Raw genomic sequence first — 18,914 nt, 5'->3', positions numbered from 1 at the left:
CTCAGTCAATGAGAATTCATTTCTCACCGATCGCACTTTGTTGTCGGTCGTGTTATACGTGTTGTTTGCCGCTTGGTTGAGAGACCGTGGCTGTTGCAATACGAGGGAAATATGTTCACAAAAAACACGGAGGGCCCTTGTGCACAGCGGGGTTGGCGTAGGGTGGCCAGGTCTCATATCATGTCTGGCAGGAAGCCTTGAGGCCCAGTGTCATCTGATAGGGAAGGAATAGTTGGTGGTGGGGGGGGGGGGGGGGGGGTGTACAGCAGTGTTTTGACTGAGAGCAACAGGGAGAGTGTTAAAGGAACAGGGATGAAAGATAAAAGGAGGGCAGAGCGTCTGGGGTTTAGTGTTTGGCAGAGAGAGAGAGAGGCTCATCCAATTAGATGAGCTTTGTGTTCTGTACAGGAGGATAAAGATATCAGCCGAGTGTCCACCGTGCACCCTCCTCGCTCCGGGGCCATGTTCAGATTGACCAGAGGATCAATAGCAATGATGAGATAATAGGGGGGGGGGGGGGTCCTGTCGGAGTGGAGACAGAAGGGTCTTGATGTGTCTTGTGTTGGGCCAACAGGTCTGTCCAACATGATGTCAGACGGGGAGTTCCTACGGACGAGCTGTGGCTCACCAAACTATGCTGCTCCAGAGGTCATCTCAGGAAGGTGTGTGTGTGTGTGTGTGTGTGTGTGAGGTCAAGGCTGCGATGATAATCACGTCTGAAGGATAATTGTTTCATCACCGGCTTTGGTATTCAAACTTGGTATTCAAACTGAAGGAAACCCAAGCTGTCTTCTTGTAAACAAACTGAAGTTTACATTCAGTGTTACATTTGCAAAGTACTTTTTAAGTCGCGCATTACCGGCAAATACTGCAGAGAAGGAGTGGGCGTGGTCACTGTGACGTCACCCATCGGTCTGACCATATTTGGACGAAAGGGTGGAGCTGGTGAGGGATACCGTCGCTGCCGTCCAGGCTTCTTCACTGCATTTCTTGGCGCTTTACCGCCGCCTGTAGATCAGTGGACTACGGTGCAACCGTTAAATGTGCCCCCTACAGGAGTAACTCGGTGTGAATCTGTCTCTGCCAGGCTCTATGCCGGCCCAGAGGTGGACATCTGGAGCTCGGGGGTGATCCTGTACGCCCTGCTGTGCGGCACTCTGCCCTTCGATGACGAACACGTCCCGACGCTGTTCAAGAAGATCAGAGGAGGCGTCTTCTACATGCCGGAGTACCTGACTCGCCCCGTGGCCTCGCTGCTCACGCTCATGCTGCAGGTGGACCCTCTGAAGAGAGCCACCATCAAAGACATCAGGTGCTCCCCCTGCTCGCTGTCTTTTGATCTTCTTTCGTTTGTTAAACACGTGAAATCATTGTGAAGTGTTGTACTTTAGGCGGCGTGCTGTGCACAGGACCGGCGTCTCCTCTTGTCTTCTGCTCTGTAACATTTAAGAGGTCGCCCATCTGAAGTGTCGGTACACAAAGCAGACCTCCGCGTTTGACGACAGTTTGACTTCATTCGAGTTTAAATGTCACATACGGTGACATCTGGAGATGAATCCCCAACACGCCTGGTTTCACTTTGACTCTTCTCTCCTCTGTCAGGGAACACGAGTGGTTCAAGCAGGACCTGCCGGGCTACATGTTCCCAGAGGACCCCTCATACGACTCCTCGGTCCTGGACGAGGAGGCCGTGAGGGAAGTGTGTGAGAAGTTTGAATGCACCGAGTCAGAGTTCATGTCCAGCCTCTACAGCGGGGATCCACAGGTAAACAACAGTCTTCATGTTTCTTCTGTTTATTAAACTGTGACTGTTATATTAAAGTCTGACGCCACAAGATTGTGTTTTATATTTTCATCTTTGCAGTCGTAATCTACTCGAGAGATCAGATAGCAGTCAAACTATTTGACATTGTTCGATCGATCGATCATCCTCCCGCCAACAGGATTATATCATCAGCTTTCATTGAAAACCTAGTTCAAGGGTTACTGCGGCTTTAAGACCTGGTTTAGAGAGGAACTGAAAATAATGTGGGTTGCCTTTAAATCCCCCGTGACGCCACCAAAGCAGGGCACTGTTCAAACATGATTTATTAAGGACACAACCCCGCCCCAAATAACAGCCCGAGAAAATAGACCGGATGTCCACTGGATTGTCCATATGATTTAGTAATAGAACAGAAGCAATCCAACAAAAAAAAGGTTTAAAGTCCTTCCTTCAAAATGTAAAAATACAAACCAGGATAAAGCGATGCATTACGAACAGAGACGCAGACAAACTCGCATCTTTACGGGTTCCCCGCCGTCTTCAGTCGGTCGAGGCGCCGCCACACAAGGCCGCCGCCTCACGAAATACTGAATCAGAATTCCCTCCACAAACATTTCCCTTTCCCATTCATCTCCAGGCCACGCCCTCACACCTGAGAGGAACACCTGAGTACACGTTCTGTTTGACACCGATAGCAGACAAAATAAAACGTTGTTAGTGTTCGAAGTCGTGCGATGTAGCGAATCACATGACATCAGTTTCACATGATCTAGTAAAACTTTCATTCACATCATAGCAGTGATAAAGGATAAGGTGTTTATGGAATGTTGCCTAAATAGCTTTTCCTGAACACTGCTGCCTCTGCGATGGTGGCATTTTAAATCTGATGCCTGCCGTGCACAGCAGGAGCATCAATCAACACGCTTCAGTCTTCTATTGACTCTCCGTCCTCCCTGTCCACGCAGGATCAGCTGGCAGTGGCCTATCACCTGATAATAGACAACCGGCGCATCATGACCGAGGCCAGCGAGTTCTACCTGGCCTCCAGTCCTCCCCAGGGCTCCTTCATAGAGGAGGGCATGCCGCTGCCCCCCGGGGTCAAACCCCACCCGGAGAGGATGCCGCCACTGCTGGCCGACAGCCCCAAGTCCCGCTGTCCTCTGGACGCGCTCAACACCACGCGGCCCAAACCGCTGGCGGTGAAGAAGGCCAAGTGGCACCTCGGGATCCGGAGCCAGAGCCGACCCTACGACATCATGGCCGAGGTGTACAGGGCGATGAGGCAACTCAGCTACGACTGGAAGGTAATCGCACACATACATATACACAGATATATATGTACTTATACATACTTAGACCTACACACAAACCAGACTGTGCTTTGTTTTGCGCTGTAGGTGGTGAACCCGTATCACCTGCGAGTGCGGAGGAAGAATCCGGTGACGGGAACCTTGGTGAAGATGAGCCTGCAGCTGTACCAGGTGGACAGCAGATCCTACCTGCTGGACTTCAAGAGCATCGACGGTTGGTGACCAACAACACCGCTTCCACAACGTTTCTAATCATGTGATACATACACGTTTAAGTCAAAAGAACATTTTATTTCCTCTGTTTTATTGTGCAATGCATGTGGCTCTGCCTTAGTGTCGGTACAGTGCCAGTACTCCGAAATTCAATTTGTATGCAGCGATTGTGTGTCTCTGAAATCTGCTTTGGCTGAGTTGGTGGAGTCGGAACAGCTGAGTTGGTGTTTATGCACATGAAGGAGGCAGAGTGTGCTTTTGGTGCTTGTTTTAGCATGTTTGCAAGTTGCATTTGCATTCCAGACTGCGCTGGCAACCTATTTTTAGAAGGAAAAGATTTAAGAAGAGAGAACAGGTGGTCATGCTAAATATAAATTCTAGTTCAACAGACAGAATAAAAACACTTTAAGGTGCTTCATTTAATATTCAGAGCGTTAACATAGCAGCCAACACGTATTTGTTGTGTAAAGATATCGTGGATTAATGTCTACCAGCTCTGTTCTGTTAGCACCGTTAGCTACTAGCTGCTAGCCGCTAGCTCAGCCATCGCCATGTTGAGCTAGCTGCTAGAGGCTAGCTGCTAGCCGCTAGCTCAGCCATCGCCATGTTGAGCTAGCTGCTAGAGGCTAGCCGCTAGCTCAGCCATCGCCATGTTGAGCTAGCTGCTAGCTGCTAGCCGCTAGCTCAGCCATCGCCATGTTGAGAGCCGTGTGGAGACAATCCCTCAATCACATACATATATACGGTATACGCTGAATTTGGACTTTAGCACCGTTAAATATGACATATTTAGAATTTACTTTGGTGGTGGCACAATTCTTATATATTCATAGATAAATATAAAAAACGATGAACTACTCCTCTGTTGGATGCTGATACTACTACCCCCTCCCTCCAGATGACATCATCGAGGCGGTGGGCTTTAAATCGGGTTCGTCCACTCCTCAGAGGTCGGGCTCCACAGCCGGCCTCCACAGACCCAGACTGAGCATCGACTCGGCGAGCCCGGCCGTGGACGTGCCCCAGCTCAGCTCCTCCCTCCCGGGGTCCCTGTCCGGCAGCGCCCCGCTGCTCACCCCCCGTCAGGGATCACACACCATGGACTTCTTTGAAATGTGCGCCAGTCTGATCACCACACTGGCACGCTGAGACCCGAAGACCCGTCTTATATTTTGATGAAGGCACCGGTTGTTAAAATTGACACTAAATCTGTATTCTGAGGGAACGTCAACACATGAACCATTGATATGAGATGGTTTGTAAAGAAACCTTTTGTTGTCCGTGTATATTATATTTATACTACAATCACAGAGCGCCATACCAAATATCTTCATACACCAGAAAGAAGATGATTATTATTTAGATATCAGATCCATATTTATTCTTCAGAGACTGTTTTCCAGACGCTGTAGTTAAATATTATCGATCGACGTAGAGCTTGAGATGGTAGAAGATGAATGAGGCAGCAGGATCACACTCAGTGGACTGTGTCCGTGTATTTAAAGGATACGGTGCATGCACAACATACAGAACTCTGCTAATTATTCTCCGTCATTTTAAACATTCAATAACTGTCCTAAATATGCAACACACACACACACACACACACAATCCTTACTCAGAATGCCATTTAAAGCCTGTAATATCCGATGTCTGGCCGTCTGTCACAGACAGAAGGCATGTGCTGTTTGAAGTGGAATTTTTTAGGGTTACAATTATGAACGTCATTATATATTTTTAAGCCTTTTAAAATGAGAAAGATGTGCATCAGAAATTACAGCCCAACATGAGGTCTTAAATTGTATTTGATCTTTTTCTCTGAGAAAATTTTCAACTGATGCCACCAATCATGTTAGCAGCAATAAGCGTAATGAGTGTGTACGTGATGGGGAGATGACGAGGCGATGATGATAATCGATGAGAGGAAGAGATGGTGTGGATCAGCCGCAGGGACAGAACAAAGACACAGAAACCTTTCTCCAGTCGCCTTAAAGAACGCAACACAGCAGCGCTGTGCACGTGTTCATGGAGAGAGAGTTAGACTGGTGTCACTAATGGGAAACCCCAAAATGGCCAATATTTAACATATTTGATGTTCTCCATTGTTATTATATGCTCGGTGTAAAACTCAGCTTCTACTCACGTGAGCTACGAGCAGGTAGAAAGGTGTTAATGAGCGACTCAAATCATCTAACATTTGTTGTGTGTGTGTGTGTACACTGGTTATGGAGAAAGAGGAGGTGTGTAAGAGTGTGTTCATGTGACGCTGTGTTTTAACTGTCTCTGTCTGATTTGGGGTTATTCTTGTTGTGCACTGCATGATGTTGCTGTTATGATTTGCACTTTAATGAGTATTTGTTGAAAAAAACAATAAACAGACATTTTAAAAGGATAAAATGTCTCCGAGGCTTTGTCAAAGTTACACACACACACACACACACACACACACACACACACACACACACACACACACACACACACACACAAGAGGATTATTGTGTTGTTTTTTCCAGACACAAATGCACCCTCGGATGTCAACAGTATTTGTTGCATGGAAGTGACCTCAGGTGATCATCACACTCCTCTCTCTGTCTGGAACACTTTTTATTCATCCGCTTGAGGGAAAAGTCGTAGAAGAAAAAGGCGGCACATAAAAGTGAAAGAAAGAAAAGAAAGGATTATGGATGACGCTTCCCTCCAGACGGGACAACTTAAACCAACATGGAGCAACTTGTACGAGCAGAATTCTTAAATGTTATATTTCGTATTACGCGCCATGTTGTTGTTTATTGCTGCGCCATTAAAGATCATTGTGATAATAATGATATGTTAAAGGCTCAATATAGACATAATATGAAACGAGTTGATACAGAAGCACTTCCATGAAGTCTAACGATCTTTAACACAATAATGGAGGTAAATAAAAGTACAAAAAATAAAACACAATCATCAGTAATACAAACACGGAAGAAAAACGGACTAAATGTCGTAGGCGGTGAAACAATGTTCATCAGAGTCCTATAGATGCATGAGTATGAAGTATTGTAGGTTAGAGCTCTATTAAAGGGCCAGTGTGTAGGATCTATCAGCAGAAATGGAATATAATATTCATAACTATGCTTTTATTCGTGTATAATCACCTAAAACTAAGAATTGTTGTATTTGCTGTTAGCTCAGAACGAGCCCTTCATGTCTCCTTAGAGAACGCGTCTTGTTCCTACGGTAGCCCAGAACGGACAAACCAAACTCTGGCTCTACAGAGAAACATTCATGTTTTTACATTCGACTGTACATAAGGAGTGGAAGTAGTCACTGTGACGTCACACTTTGGTTTGTGGACTACGGTTTTGAAGCCTCAAGTTTGGCCTTTTGCTGTCGCCATCTTGCTTTTTTGCAACTAGAAGTGACACGAGCTGAGCACAACTAAACGCTGAAGACCAATTCACTTTCATTCACTTCAAACACGCTGCGAACGGATTAAAGTTCGAAGACAACAACACGGACAACTCACAGATCGGACAACGCCGCAAAAGAGACCTGTCAATCACAGTAAGCCCCGCCCTAAAGCATCCCCTGCTTTATGGTCTGTTTGACTCTAAATGGACCATAATGTACTAAATGAACATCATGCTGTATTGAAGATGTTTTGAAACTAGAGATTGAGACATAAACTCATGTTTACAATGTTTACTGAGGGAATAAATCAAGAGAGAAGTAGAGTCATTTTCTATAGACTTCTATACAACCAGAGGAGTCGCCCCCTGGTGGACACTAGAGAGAATGCAGCTTTAAGACATGAAGCATTGACTTCACTTTGCAGAAACAGAGGTTGCTGGTTTTTACGTTACCTAAAGGTCACAGTAGTTCTCCAACATACTTGGAAAGGGTGAGGTGGACGGACGGGTGTTCAGTTGGTAACCTCACCACTAGGTGTCACTAAATCCCACACACTGCTCCTTTAAGTCTTTGTTCATCAGCTACGTATGTTGCCATTTACTCTTTTGCCACCAACACTGTAAACTGGTAACAAGTGTTTAGGACACAAACTGAGGGTCCCGAAGAACAACCTGACAGAAGAAAGACTATTGATCTTTAGAGAGCAACATGGATGACAAACGATAAGGAAACAATCCTCCCTGTTTTGTACTGCCTGTGTTTTTGTTGTGTATTTCCTCAGGATGGTGAGAAATACTCTGGTCTGACGGAAAATTCACATTTTCCATTGTCCTCCCCTTTATTTCCACCACTTTAAATATATGTCTGGTATTTTCACATGAAGTGTGTAATTGTCTGTAACAGTTTGTACGTCCTTTCCTTGGATCAGTAGCTCCCGTTGGTTTGAGGTTCAAAGTCACTCAGAGCCACCAGGTAAACCGTCCGTCTCAGAAAACTAAATAAAGAGTTCGAGCGGCTGAGATTGGCATCGCTCGTGGGGGAAACCCCCTCGTCTTGCTCCTGTTCTTCCTCGTCTCATTGATGAAGTTACTGTCACAGTATGAGGTCTTCACAGTGTGAAGAACAACAACACAAGTCCTGTTTCCTCTGCCGGGTGGCTTTTTGTCCGGCTGTTACAAACAGAAAAACAACATCATGTCAGTGTGTTTGTTGTTGTTTTCAATGAGAGTGAAACGTTTTCTGAAAATAAGCAGTGAAAATATATTGTCCTGAACTCAATAAAAACAATATGCTTCATGATGAGCTGAGCTGAAACTATATGACCTGGTTAAACGTCATTGTACCTGCATGGCTCTCATAAACAAACTAAAGGAATCTGACACTCCACTAAAACCCGCAAACACCGTCTGAAAACGAACTGAAACTAAACTGGAATCAAAAAGTCAGAAATAAAATATGAGCGAATTGAAAACTCAAACAACGGTGATGTAGTTAAGAAGGAGTGCAGGTGGTTCCTTCTTACCTTCAGGATAATTACTCAAAAGGTTAAGTCGGCATACATGTCAGGAGGAGGTAACGCAGTCATATCAGTGACATCGAAATCCATTTCCTGTGTTGAACCAGCTTCAGACCTGTGGAAAAACCCCACATTGTTAAAATAACTTCATCTTTCTTTGTTGGTTGCAAAGGAGCGTGACCTCATTGTGAGCAGGAACACGACACGGCTGATAAATGTGAAGATCAATCGACACGTTCCATCAGGACAAAAGCCAACGGAACTTCCGTCTCACAAACATAATAAAACACTCGCTTCTCTCCATGCTCAGCAACCTGTACCAGGCTGTTTACCTGTGTGTGTGTGTGTGTGTGTGTGTGTTGTACAACCCTACTCACAAGGAAACTTCTTCCTCCATTACGAGCTCAGGACCTGAGACGTAAACAGAGTATTTTAGCATTCGGTTTTAAAGATTCATTCATCAAACACATCACATGTTGTATAAAGGAGACGGATGATCAATAGATTTTCAGTGATTGAACTCATCCTTTAAAATATTCACAGTCAACTTTAAAGAAATGGAATGATCATGGTTCACAAAATGATATTGTATTTATATTATATAACAAATATTGTGAGTTTCAATACAAGACTTCTGTCATTTGTTTCTGTACTTTACAATCAGATATTTTCTCAGATGTCGCTTACTTGTCTCTGGTTCAGTGTCGCTGTAAAAACAGAAGGAAAAGCAAACATTAAAACCTCATTAGTGCGCGTGTGTGTGCGTGTGTGCGTGCGTGCGTGCGTGCGTGTGTGTGCGTGTGTGTGTGTGTGTGTGCGTGTGTGTGTGTGTGGGTGGGTGTGTGTGTGTGTGTGTGTGTGTTTTATAACCCTACTCACAGACGAACTTCTTCCACGTCCAAGAGCTCAGGACCTGAGACGTAAACAGAGTATTTTAGCATTCAGTTTTAAAAATGAATTTATCAAACACATCACATCACATGTGTTATGAATGGATATGGATGACAAATAGAAGTTTCAGTGATTAAACTAATACGTTTAAGTCTTTACAATCAACTTGGAATGATCAAATATTGTGTGTTTCAATACTTCTACAAAGTTATTCTGCATTTTATGATCAGAGATTTTCTCAGGTGTCGCTTACTTGTCTCTGGTTCAGTGCCGCTGTAAAAAAAAAGAAGAGGAAAAGCAAACATTAAAACATCATTCGTGTGTGTGTGTGTGTGTGTGTGTGTGCAGCAGGTGCACAGGTGTGTGCATCACGCCTACTTGGCAGCTGGCTTCTCAGGTTTTGGTGAGTGAAAAAATGTGGCCAACTTCTGAAGGGCTTCATGTCTTGCTCTGTTAAAAAGACAAAAACAAATGTAGTGTATAGCCACACTGTGTGTGTGTGTGTGTGTGTGTGTGTGTGTGTGTGTGTGTGTGTGTGTGTGTGTGTGTGTGTGTGTGTGTGAACTCACTGGACATTAGGGCCGTCTGCGCTGATGTCACTTTGACTGTGAACGTGGTTCACGCTCAGGTCTTTGTTTCCTGAGACGGTGAACAAACAGTAAAACACACTTTCACTTTCACATGATGGTCGTCGCTGAAGCCTCAAAACCCTGATCGCCATCGCACACTTTAACAGTGACCATCTTCCTGTTGACTTCATCGTCATCGCAGCGCGCAGGTTATTGTTGGTTCGTAACAGCACGAGCGATGATGCAAATGGAAGTGTCTGTAGTGTGTCTTTTGTATCTGCACACTTCCATCAAGATAAAACATGGAGGAGATACAACAGCACAATGTGCTGTTTAACCACCTCATTGTGAAGCATCAACCGCACACGATCAGTGCGATGGAGTTTCTTACCCATGTCTGGCATTGACAGCATCCTGTTGTGACCGCTGCAGAGGAAGAGACGAGACAATAAGAACAAATCCGGCACTCTGCTCCCCGGAGACTAATCAGAGATGACTGCTGGTGTCAGAAGGCAGCAGGAGTCAGAACATTCAGGCTGAGACGGACTTACATTGAAACCGTTGGATATTCAGGTTCAGGGGCAGGAGACAGAGGTTCTTCCTCGTCACCGGTCCACTCCTCGCTGTCGTCTGAGACTGAACACGTCGACATCAACGTCAAACTCACGCAGAATGAAACATGTACTCTCATTATGAAAGGGGACGGGAAGATACTCACAGCTTTCCGCTGACGTTGGATAGCGGTTTGAGGGCCTGAGGAAAAGAGACAACAACATAAATGACCCTTTCAACTTAAAGAGGAACTTTCATTTCACTACGTAGCAACACCGAATCAGAGTCTGTCGCTGCTGGAGGCCCAGCTCGAGTCGGAGTACTTCTGTAGGACGTACAGAGGCATCAGTATCAAACTGAGTCTGTTTCATAAGCAGGTCGAAGTCGTGCTACACAAGTTCCCCTCTTCACTCTCGTACCTGCTCCCCGTGCCGGTGACCTCGATGACGTTGTTGCTGCCGCTGACCGCGGCCTTCCTTCCCAGCTCCGGCATCTCCTTGATGTCCAGCTCCACGTGGTCCACCACAATGTAGCCATCTGGAACACACTCACCAGAGTCAGCGCTGCGATCCACCGCCACCGACCGCAGCCCGTCCAGCCACGTCCGGCCCATGCGGCTCAGAGTTCATACGGTCGATTGTGTTGTAATATGTGAAAACACGACTAAACTCACAGTTGCTGCTGCCGTCCCTGGCCAGCCACTTCCCTTTGGGACAGTTGGTTGTCCGGATGATGCTGACGATGTCTCCGCTGTTGACGGGCAGATCGTTCTTGCGTCCCTTGTTGGTCTCAGTGACTTTGGCCTGGTACATGGCATCCACCTGTCCGCCGATCTAAAAGGAATGAACAACAGTGGCAGGTTAACGCCGCGCATTCACGGACGGACTCGTGCACAACAAGCAGCGCTCACATGTTCACTGCGTGCTGCAGAGAGTGTGATGACTCAGGCCTTTCTCAGCCGCAGGTGCTTTTGACAAGTCACAGCAGGACACGCTCAGGTGATTCATGAAACATGAGTGACGTCTGCTTGACATTCAGGGGGGAACACGAGGACTTCAAGTTACAGTCGGTCATGTATTTTTAGCAAACTTTTTTGTTACGTTTGTTGAAATTCTTTTTACATCTCGACAGCGTTGAAAGAATCAAATACTCGGAGGAAAAAAGAGCAGAATGTTGCGGCACCTGCAGGACTGACAGGTCACTCTGCCGCCTGCCTGAACTGGATCCAGCAGCACGTCTTGTTCTTGTGTCGCAGGATAAAGAAGCGTCCCCAACAATGGAACAGTGTTCACACAGATTCCTTTAGCGTCGGCACATGTTCAGCTCAGCTCTTCCACGGGGAGGAATGAATCCCGACAGGTTTGTACGCCAAGACGCCTCCCTCCCCCCTCCCCCTCCCCCTCCCCCCCCCCGCTGCTCGCTCACCTTTCCGTCAAAATAACATCACTCACTTTGAATTTCTTCTTCAACTCGTTCTCCTTCTTCTCCCTCTCCTTCTGCTCTTTCTTCTCCCTCTCCTGTTTCTCCTTCAGCTCCTTCTTCTCCTTCTCCAGACGCTGCTTCTCCTTCTTTTTCAGCTCTTTCTCATGCGGCCCTTCTGCACCGGCGGCGGCTTTCTTGTCGTTCCTGCAGAGGAGAGAAAGAGGGGAGACAATGGTTCGTGTTTGCATGTTTAGAAACAACAGAGGGAGATGACGAGGGAAACAAAGGCAGACCAAAACTCTCTCATCGCTGACGGTGTTGCCAGAGAACTGGGTCTAAAAAACCCAAAATATTTAAATAAGAACTCACTTGCCGAACCTGCCCAGCTTGCTTTTCTCTTCATTCTGTAAACACCGACACAGAGATCATTCATTGTACTCCACAGACATGCAAGGATGAGCAGGAATACTGATCTAATATTTAGATCATCTGAAAAAGCTCCTTACTGTTTCCTTTTGTGCGTCGGAGTATGGATCTGTGGTAAACACAGTTATGTAAAAAAGAATAAAAGAAATGTTTTAATAAAATCCTCAAGACAGAATCACACAAGAACACATTCATCACTTGTGGCTATTGGTGAGGCGTTCAGCACTTCTTTCATTTCAATGGGTGAATGCTCATAATACATCTGAACGTCACACTTCGTGAACACAATGTGAATAAGTGACGCCTCCGCGATGAGATGTGACCGCTGCGATCGTATCTGCGGTTCAGAAGTGTGTCGACTGAGAAGCCTCCTCACTCTTTGGCGGCCCTTTGCGTTTCTTGAGGCCGTCGCTCTTCCCTTTCTTTTTGGCTGCAGACGCGGGCACGTGGATGTTCGCCGGGCGCTCGTCAGCACCGACGTCGTCGAGCCTGGGGGAGTTTTGAAGGGAAGGAATCAAAAACCCAAGTTCTCAGATTTGAACGGAGTACTTTGGTACGAAGGTATCTCGCGTGTCTTACCCTGCCGGTGATGGAGATTCCTGATAGATCGGGAAGGAGTATTCTGGTTCTTGATTATCTTGGTCACCAAACGCTGGTGCCGCATGCACCTTGGCTCTTGGAAAAGTCATCCTGTTACCGTAAATCTCTGGCAGGTTCTGTCCATCTGGAGTATCTGGACCCGCGTGCTCCCCGTTCCCCCACTCTGAATCCGAGGCCGCGTCGTCAAACTCTGGGACGTCCGCGATGTCCGTCTCCGACAACTCCGGAGGAGCCGGGATCTCTGTGGACGGAAAACAACATTAACGGGCGGCCGGTTTATTTGCTTGGTTTTCACCAAGTTTGTACGCGTAACAACAGCGACCTCACCGTTGTCTGGCGCAGGAGGAGCAGGAGGGATGAATTGACTCTGGTTGACAGAGAAAGGTCTGCTTGGCTTCTCTGGAGTCAGACCCGGAGACTTGAGTGGAGGAGGAGGTGGAACCACCAACAGCTCCGGGATGTCGGGCCCCTCCTCGGTGATACCTTCCAACGCCGGAGAGGTTTGCCCTGCAAACAATGACATCATCACACATGATTTCTTAATGTGTCGCTACTTTTTCCAGATATTTTCTGTGTTAAACTGTAACACAGACATTGTAGCATTTGGACACAGTGAAAACAGAGAAACACCTGAAGGAAGTTTGCAAACACAGAGTGGCCGAGCAAGCCGAGTGGAAGAATTTGATCTGTGAGGAGACCAAACCAGTCAAACACCAGCTGTTGTGATGTTACTCTGCAGAGCAGAGATAATGCAATTACAAGTGAGACATCTGAAGAGCTGAATGAAGAAACGTACAGCAGTCCTCACTTCAAAAAAAGACTTTGTATTACTCCTGTAGCGTATCTTTTCCTTTGATTGCACGTATTTATTTTCATCTAAAGCTGTGAAGCAATAAAACGGAGCGACATAACGACAGTACACTACTTTTCTTTCTTACAATGCAAAATATATCCTGTTTTCACACCGAACTGTCCTGAATCACTGTTTATTGCACAATCAGCGTTTCCAATCCTTTGCTTTGATAAGTGACAACAGACTTGATGAAACGGTGAAACAGCACGAGGCCATTTAACACGGACGCCTGCTTGAACGCCGACACGCTCGACCAATAAGCTCTCTGTGTGACGCAGCAGCGCACTCACTGCTCTCCCCCGAGCGTTTTAACAGACGATGAACAGCGTTTGTGTCACAGTGATGGACTCGCTGCTGGCACTGCTCCTCCTCTCTGTCATAGCTGACATACCTCTGCAGCTCTGCCCTGCTGCTCACTTGTTTCTGGCACAACAAGAGGAATGTCAGGCCTGTCCTCGACGTGTGTGTGTGTGTGTGTTTCTTTAAAGCTGCTCTTCCAAACCAACACTCGGGCAACCCTGTGCCATGAACCATACCATACATACCACATTTTCTCTGCAGCTGAAACCCTACACTACTGATACTACTAGCTGCACTGCACTACGGGCGGATTACTGAACAGGAATATTGGACGGGGGCCCCTGGTCTCCACCTGCAAAATGTCACTCAAAGAGACACGAACCAACCAGGAAGAGACTCAAAAAAGACTACAAAGAGACACAAAACAACTACAAAGAGATGCAATATGACGACAAAGAGAAAAACATCTGCAAAGGGAAAAGACATTCACGACAACGATGAAAACGACCACAAAGAGACACAAAATGACCACAACCAAAACAAACAGAGGCGAAACAATGACACACATGTGTGTCTTACTCCTGTGTACCGGAGGTGGTGGGACCGTTTGCATGTCAGTACCCGGGGGCCAATTGTCTGATAATGGGCCCGTACACAGTACGCACCTGGTGATCAGGTCTGCTGTTGCGTACTTCACGTTTCAGGTACAACAGTAAAAGAAAATCCCAAGTCCACAAGAAAAGAGGAAGCGGAAGAAGGACTCTGCAGTGATTGGTCCAGACTTACTGTGGTCAAAGCCGTTTACTGGTTTCCATAGGAGGGCGTTCCCCTGGTAGTCAATGGGCGGGAAATCTAGGAGACTCGGGGGAAGCTCCTCGGCAGGCGGACTGATGGAGTAGGACGTCGATTGGCTTGTCGGCGGGCTGAAATCAGATGAATGCATTAAAAGATGTCCAACAATAGTCAACTGTACTTCTGCACTGATGAAGTGTTTACCTGGTCTTCTTGCGGGCCTTCTCCAGAGCATTGAAGATCCTCTGGTCACACGGAGACCTTTTCCCCGGGTTCATGTCCTCCACCCTGGAGAGGGCCCTGAGGGCCGAGATGGGACGCTCCGCTTCGAGAGACGGCGGAATGGACGCAGGAGGGTCCGCAGCTGCTGGAGGAGGAGGAGGAGGAGGAGGAGGAGGAAGACGACGACGAAGAGGACGAGGAGGCACGTCCACCTCAGGTATGTTCACAGCCTCGACACCGGCTTCTTCGGCCGCAAGCTCATCAAGCTCAGGAGGTGATGGAGAGGGAGTGGAGGCCATCGGAGAGGGAGCAGAGACGGCACGACCTGGTGGAGGGGTCGGGGCAGCGCCGGGCGGATGGAGGACGATCTCGTTCTGGCCGGCAGGCCTGGAAACGGGCAGGGAGGGTGTCAGGGAGGGGGGTGGTACTTCACTCTCTGGGGTCGGAGTTTCAGGAGCCGGGGTGTCCGGTATGAAAGCAGAAGGTTGGGTGAATTCGGGAGGAGGGGGGAATATTTCCACCGCAGCACGAGAGTCGGGTAAGGTGGGGATGTTTGGAAGAGGGGCCTTTGGTGCAGCATATTCTGGCTCTGCTGATGCGTAGCCGAAGTCAGCAGGTGCTGGGATTAGAGGAGCCGGTCCAGGACCGTCTGAGATCGGGGAGTCCAGGATGGGCTCTGCTGGGACCTCAGCGGACTTTCTCTTGGGCGACTTCTTGAGGGTCAGGAAGCCCTTCTTCTTCGACAATATGGTTTGAAGTAGCGGCGACGGTGCTGCGGCCGGCAGCAGCTCCGCGGTGCTGTCCTTCGTCGCTACAGAGAGCAGCGGGAGCTTCTTCTCTTTACCGTTCTTCTGCTTCCGATCCGCCGAACCATCGGCCGGCTTCTTTTTGCTTGCTTTGGTCTCGTCTTTGCCCTTCTTCGGCTTCCCCTCGCTCTTGATCTGGATGAGGGGCGTTTCGCTCTCCTTCTTGTCCTCCTTGAAGATCACTCTGGGCGCGTTCCCCGACCTCCCCTCCATGCTGATGGAGGAGAGCAGGGAGGGCCGCGCCCCTGCAGGGAGGGAGTGGGTGGGGCTCTGGGGAGGAGGGACGACCCTCGGTTTCTGTAGGACAGCGGGTTTGATCGGGTGATGCTTCAAGAAGTGTTGCTCCTCCTGGAACTTGGCCACCAGGGCCTTAAAGTCAAACGTGTCCTCCTGGTGAGAGGACAACACAACACGCAGGGTTACTGTCCGCAAAATGAACAAATGATGGTGTCGGACAAAACACCTGCTGTGAAAGACATGAAGAATTAAATCACGGACAAGTTTCACAGCAAAATGGTGGTTTAGTTTTGAAATCATTTGCACATGAATCAGTGTTTCTGCTTTGAGGGAAAGTTGACAGACCTGATTTGTAGTGAAGCAGGAACGTTTCTACACATTTATTTTTTATATTAAATCCTGAACAATCAGTATATTCTCTACAGACACTATAACTCAGCTTATTTAAGATTTAGATGATGTCATTTCCACAGGAAGCAGATTTAACACGAAATAAAACACCGTAATTAAACATAGTTTCGCTATGAAGTAACAACACTTTGCGGAAGGATTAAAGTAAATTAAAAAGGGCAACAAACCTGATCCATCGCGTGCTTAATTATCCACCGAAACGACACAAATCTCCTCAGCAGCTTCTCATTCTGTCCGGAACGGATCACTTCCTACCGACCGACTCGAGCCGCTCGAGACAACTTCAGCGTCCCGCGCGCGCGCACAGGCGATAGCTGCAGGAATGAGGTCGAGTGGGAATATTCGTCTCTTATATAAAAAAAAAAAACAGTCTCGTCAAACGGGTCGAGCGTTTCACGAGCGACTCTCAACAGACTTCTTGTGTTTCATCCCTCAGGAATGCGGCTCTGCGTGTACTGAATGCGAGTCACTGGCAGGAAGCCTCGGAGATGGAGCTCTTTATCATCTTATCAAATGAATCTCCACTTTTATCAACGGTAAATAAAGGTGTGTGTGTGTGTGTGTGTGTGTGAAGGTGACACGTCCTGAGATGCACGGTGTGTGTGTCTGAATGTTGGAGGAAGAACGTAGAAGTTAAAAGGAAAACAAAAGAGTGAGGTCAACATTCCAGGTTGGTCACAAAGAATCCAAAAGTATTTGAGAAGGTATTTGTAATGTGGCATGAACAGTCACTGCGTCAGAGACGAGACCAGACATCAGGCCTTCTGATTGTTCAACAGAACCCCACTTGGTCTGGTCCAAGAGAATATGGGTGAAAGCTTAAAGGGTTAACTTTGGTTGTTTCCACTCATGCAGATTGTTCCCAGTTTATTTAATCTTTATTTTACAAGTAGACTCCCTTTGATGTTTAAAATGTCTTCGTTTTTTCCAGGTTCAAGGTTCTGTCTGCTTCAGGGTTGAGACATTCTTCTGGCACCAACATAATAAAATGTGGGGGTGAATTTAATCTCTCGTGTGGGACTAACTGTGTTGAAAAAAACAAAAAAAACCTGCAACTTGTCTTCCAAAAATACTGAGCCGATAATCCGGGACAGAAGAAATAGTCCCAGAGAAAAACTGCTGACAGTGACGTTTGTGGATTATTCAGGAACTGGGACGATGTCTTTGGGAAACACAAGCTGCTTTCAACGCTGTGAAGTTTATAACTGACTCTTATCTTTCTTGTTTATTACATATTAATATGGATGTAAATATATATGACAAATACATATATTTTAAGAGTTATCATGACGTTGTTTGTTTGCAGTCTTTGGATAGAAATAAAAAATGACTGACACTCACACACATCCATTAAACCTCAACTCAACACAATGAAATGCCTTATTTTCTACCATAATCTTGAATAAAATGCTGACGGTGCATTTGTTTTTTAAGCTTTGCAGATGATGTAACTGTAACAAAGACAAATGTGTTTGTGAAGTGGAGATGATGAGGAAGAGGAGGAGAGAAAAGGAGGTGGTGAAACTCTGGCACGATTACATTTCTGTCGCTGGAACGAAACTGCTAGAATGCGACTCATGGATGCAATATGCTTCCTGTGAAGCAGGTGATGGCAGCGTGCAACCTCAGAAGCAACGGTTGCAAGAAGATGAAGCAGGAAGTACCGTGACATGTCCACCACACACTGATGCTGAAGGACAAATCGGTGCATAGAAATCACCAGAATGCAGGAAATGAAATGTCTGCTGCTCAAAGTGGACTCTCAGATCCCGCTGTTCATATGTGTCCCCTGTTGTCAAGCTGTTAACCAACGAGAACACTTTTCACAGGTTACGCATGTCGGTCCAGAAGTTAATGAAACAAATGTTAAAACTTAAAGAATTGAGCTCTTTAGACGTGCAGCAGGCAAGAAAACAGACCCGTCAAACTGTTAAGAACGCAGGCAAAAAAACATGAATACAATGTGGCAATAAACTTCAGCAAAGCCAACAGAAAATGAAATAAAAGTAATTTACAGCACAACACATTCGTTTTAGTTGTAGAAAGCTCTTCGAAAGCTCATTCGGATTGCATAAAAGGAAAGTGCCTCTTGTTTTGTTGTTAATGATTCAGTTAGTTAACGGTTAACGGGTTATCGCAAGTAAAATAAACTCAAAGTCCCTCGACAAATGTCGAAAATAATCTACGCTCTCGGCCAGGAAGCTCAGTGGTGAAGTCATTCATTATGATCACGTTAATGAGAAAATGTTTTTTTGTGTGAACTGACTCTTTAAAACACACACACACACACACACACACACACACACACACACACACACACACACACACACACACACACACACACACACACACACACACCAGTCATTTGGGATGTGTTTATTAACAGTAATACATGGTGGAATACGTAAAATCAAGAGAGAACCGAAAGATCATCTAGAAACCCCACTGTAGAACGTCATATTCATAAAGATAAAAATAATGTGTCACTTTACATTCAGAAAGCGTTATCTGAGGTGAAGTTAAAATAGGTCGAGAAATGTTACGCACTCAAACAGCCACGTTCCCCTTTTGAAGTCAACGGCGTTGCTCACCTTCTACTCCTCAGATTTTTAAGTTAATCAACATCATAGTCC

The 18,914-nt window shown here is 46.5% G+C and overlaps 2 protein-coding genes across 2 annotated transcripts in view; one reads left to right on the top strand and one right to left on the bottom strand.

The window, feature by feature from the left end:
* prkaa2 (protein kinase, AMP-activated, alpha 2 catalytic subunit) overlaps positions 1 to 5,666 on the top strand; it is an 11,857-nt gene extending 6,191 nt beyond the window's left edge. Inside the window, exons 5-10 of the mRNA XM_079267870.1 lie at positions 575 to 662; positions 1,088 to 1,312; positions 1,603 to 1,765; positions 2,731 to 3,069; positions 3,163 to 3,289; positions 4,187 to 5,666. Coding sequence (XP_079123996.1) covers positions 575 to 662; positions 1,088 to 1,312; positions 1,603 to 1,765; positions 2,731 to 3,069; positions 3,163 to 3,289; positions 4,187 to 4,437 — 1,193 coding nt within the window. The 3' untranslated portion in view covers positions 4,438 to 5,666. The remainder of the gene's footprint in view (positions 1 to 574; positions 663 to 1,087; positions 1,313 to 1,602; positions 1,766 to 2,730; positions 3,070 to 3,162; positions 3,290 to 4,186) is intronic.
* Positions 5,667 to 7,497: 1,831 nt separating this feature from the next.
* On the bottom strand, positions 7,498 to 16,457 carry LOC306776571 (uncharacterized protein; the record flags this gene model as incomplete). The annotated part of the gene is made up of 22 exons (XM_079267283.1): positions 7,498 to 7,853; positions 8,207 to 8,315; positions 8,578 to 8,611; positions 8,888 to 8,907; positions 9,080 to 9,113; positions 9,345 to 9,364; positions 9,470 to 9,541; positions 9,661 to 9,730; positions 10,052 to 10,086; positions 10,212 to 10,296; positions 10,379 to 10,413; positions 10,632 to 10,749; positions 10,886 to 11,045; positions 11,664 to 11,838; positions 12,004 to 12,038; positions 12,141 to 12,169; positions 12,437 to 12,549; positions 12,640 to 12,901; positions 12,988 to 13,167; positions 14,600 to 14,736; positions 14,810 to 16,023; positions 16,449 to 16,457. 21 exons carry the CDS (start codon positions 16,455 to 16,457, stop codon positions 8,222 to 8,224), a joined length of 2,931 nt encoding a protein of 976 aa, XP_079123409.1. The 3' UTR covers positions 7,498 to 7,853; positions 8,207 to 8,221.
* Positions 16,458 to 18,914: the final 2,457 nt, after the last annotated feature.

This window comes from Melanostigma gelatinosum, assembly GCF_949748355.1.
Source record: "Melanostigma gelatinosum genome assembly, chromosome: 4".
NCBI classification, from domain to species: domain Eukaryota; kingdom Metazoa; phylum Chordata; class Actinopteri; order Perciformes; family Zoarcidae; genus Melanostigma; species Melanostigma gelatinosum.
Note: the sequence above shows the minus strand (reverse complement) of the source record. Positions and strands in the feature narration are given on the sequence as shown.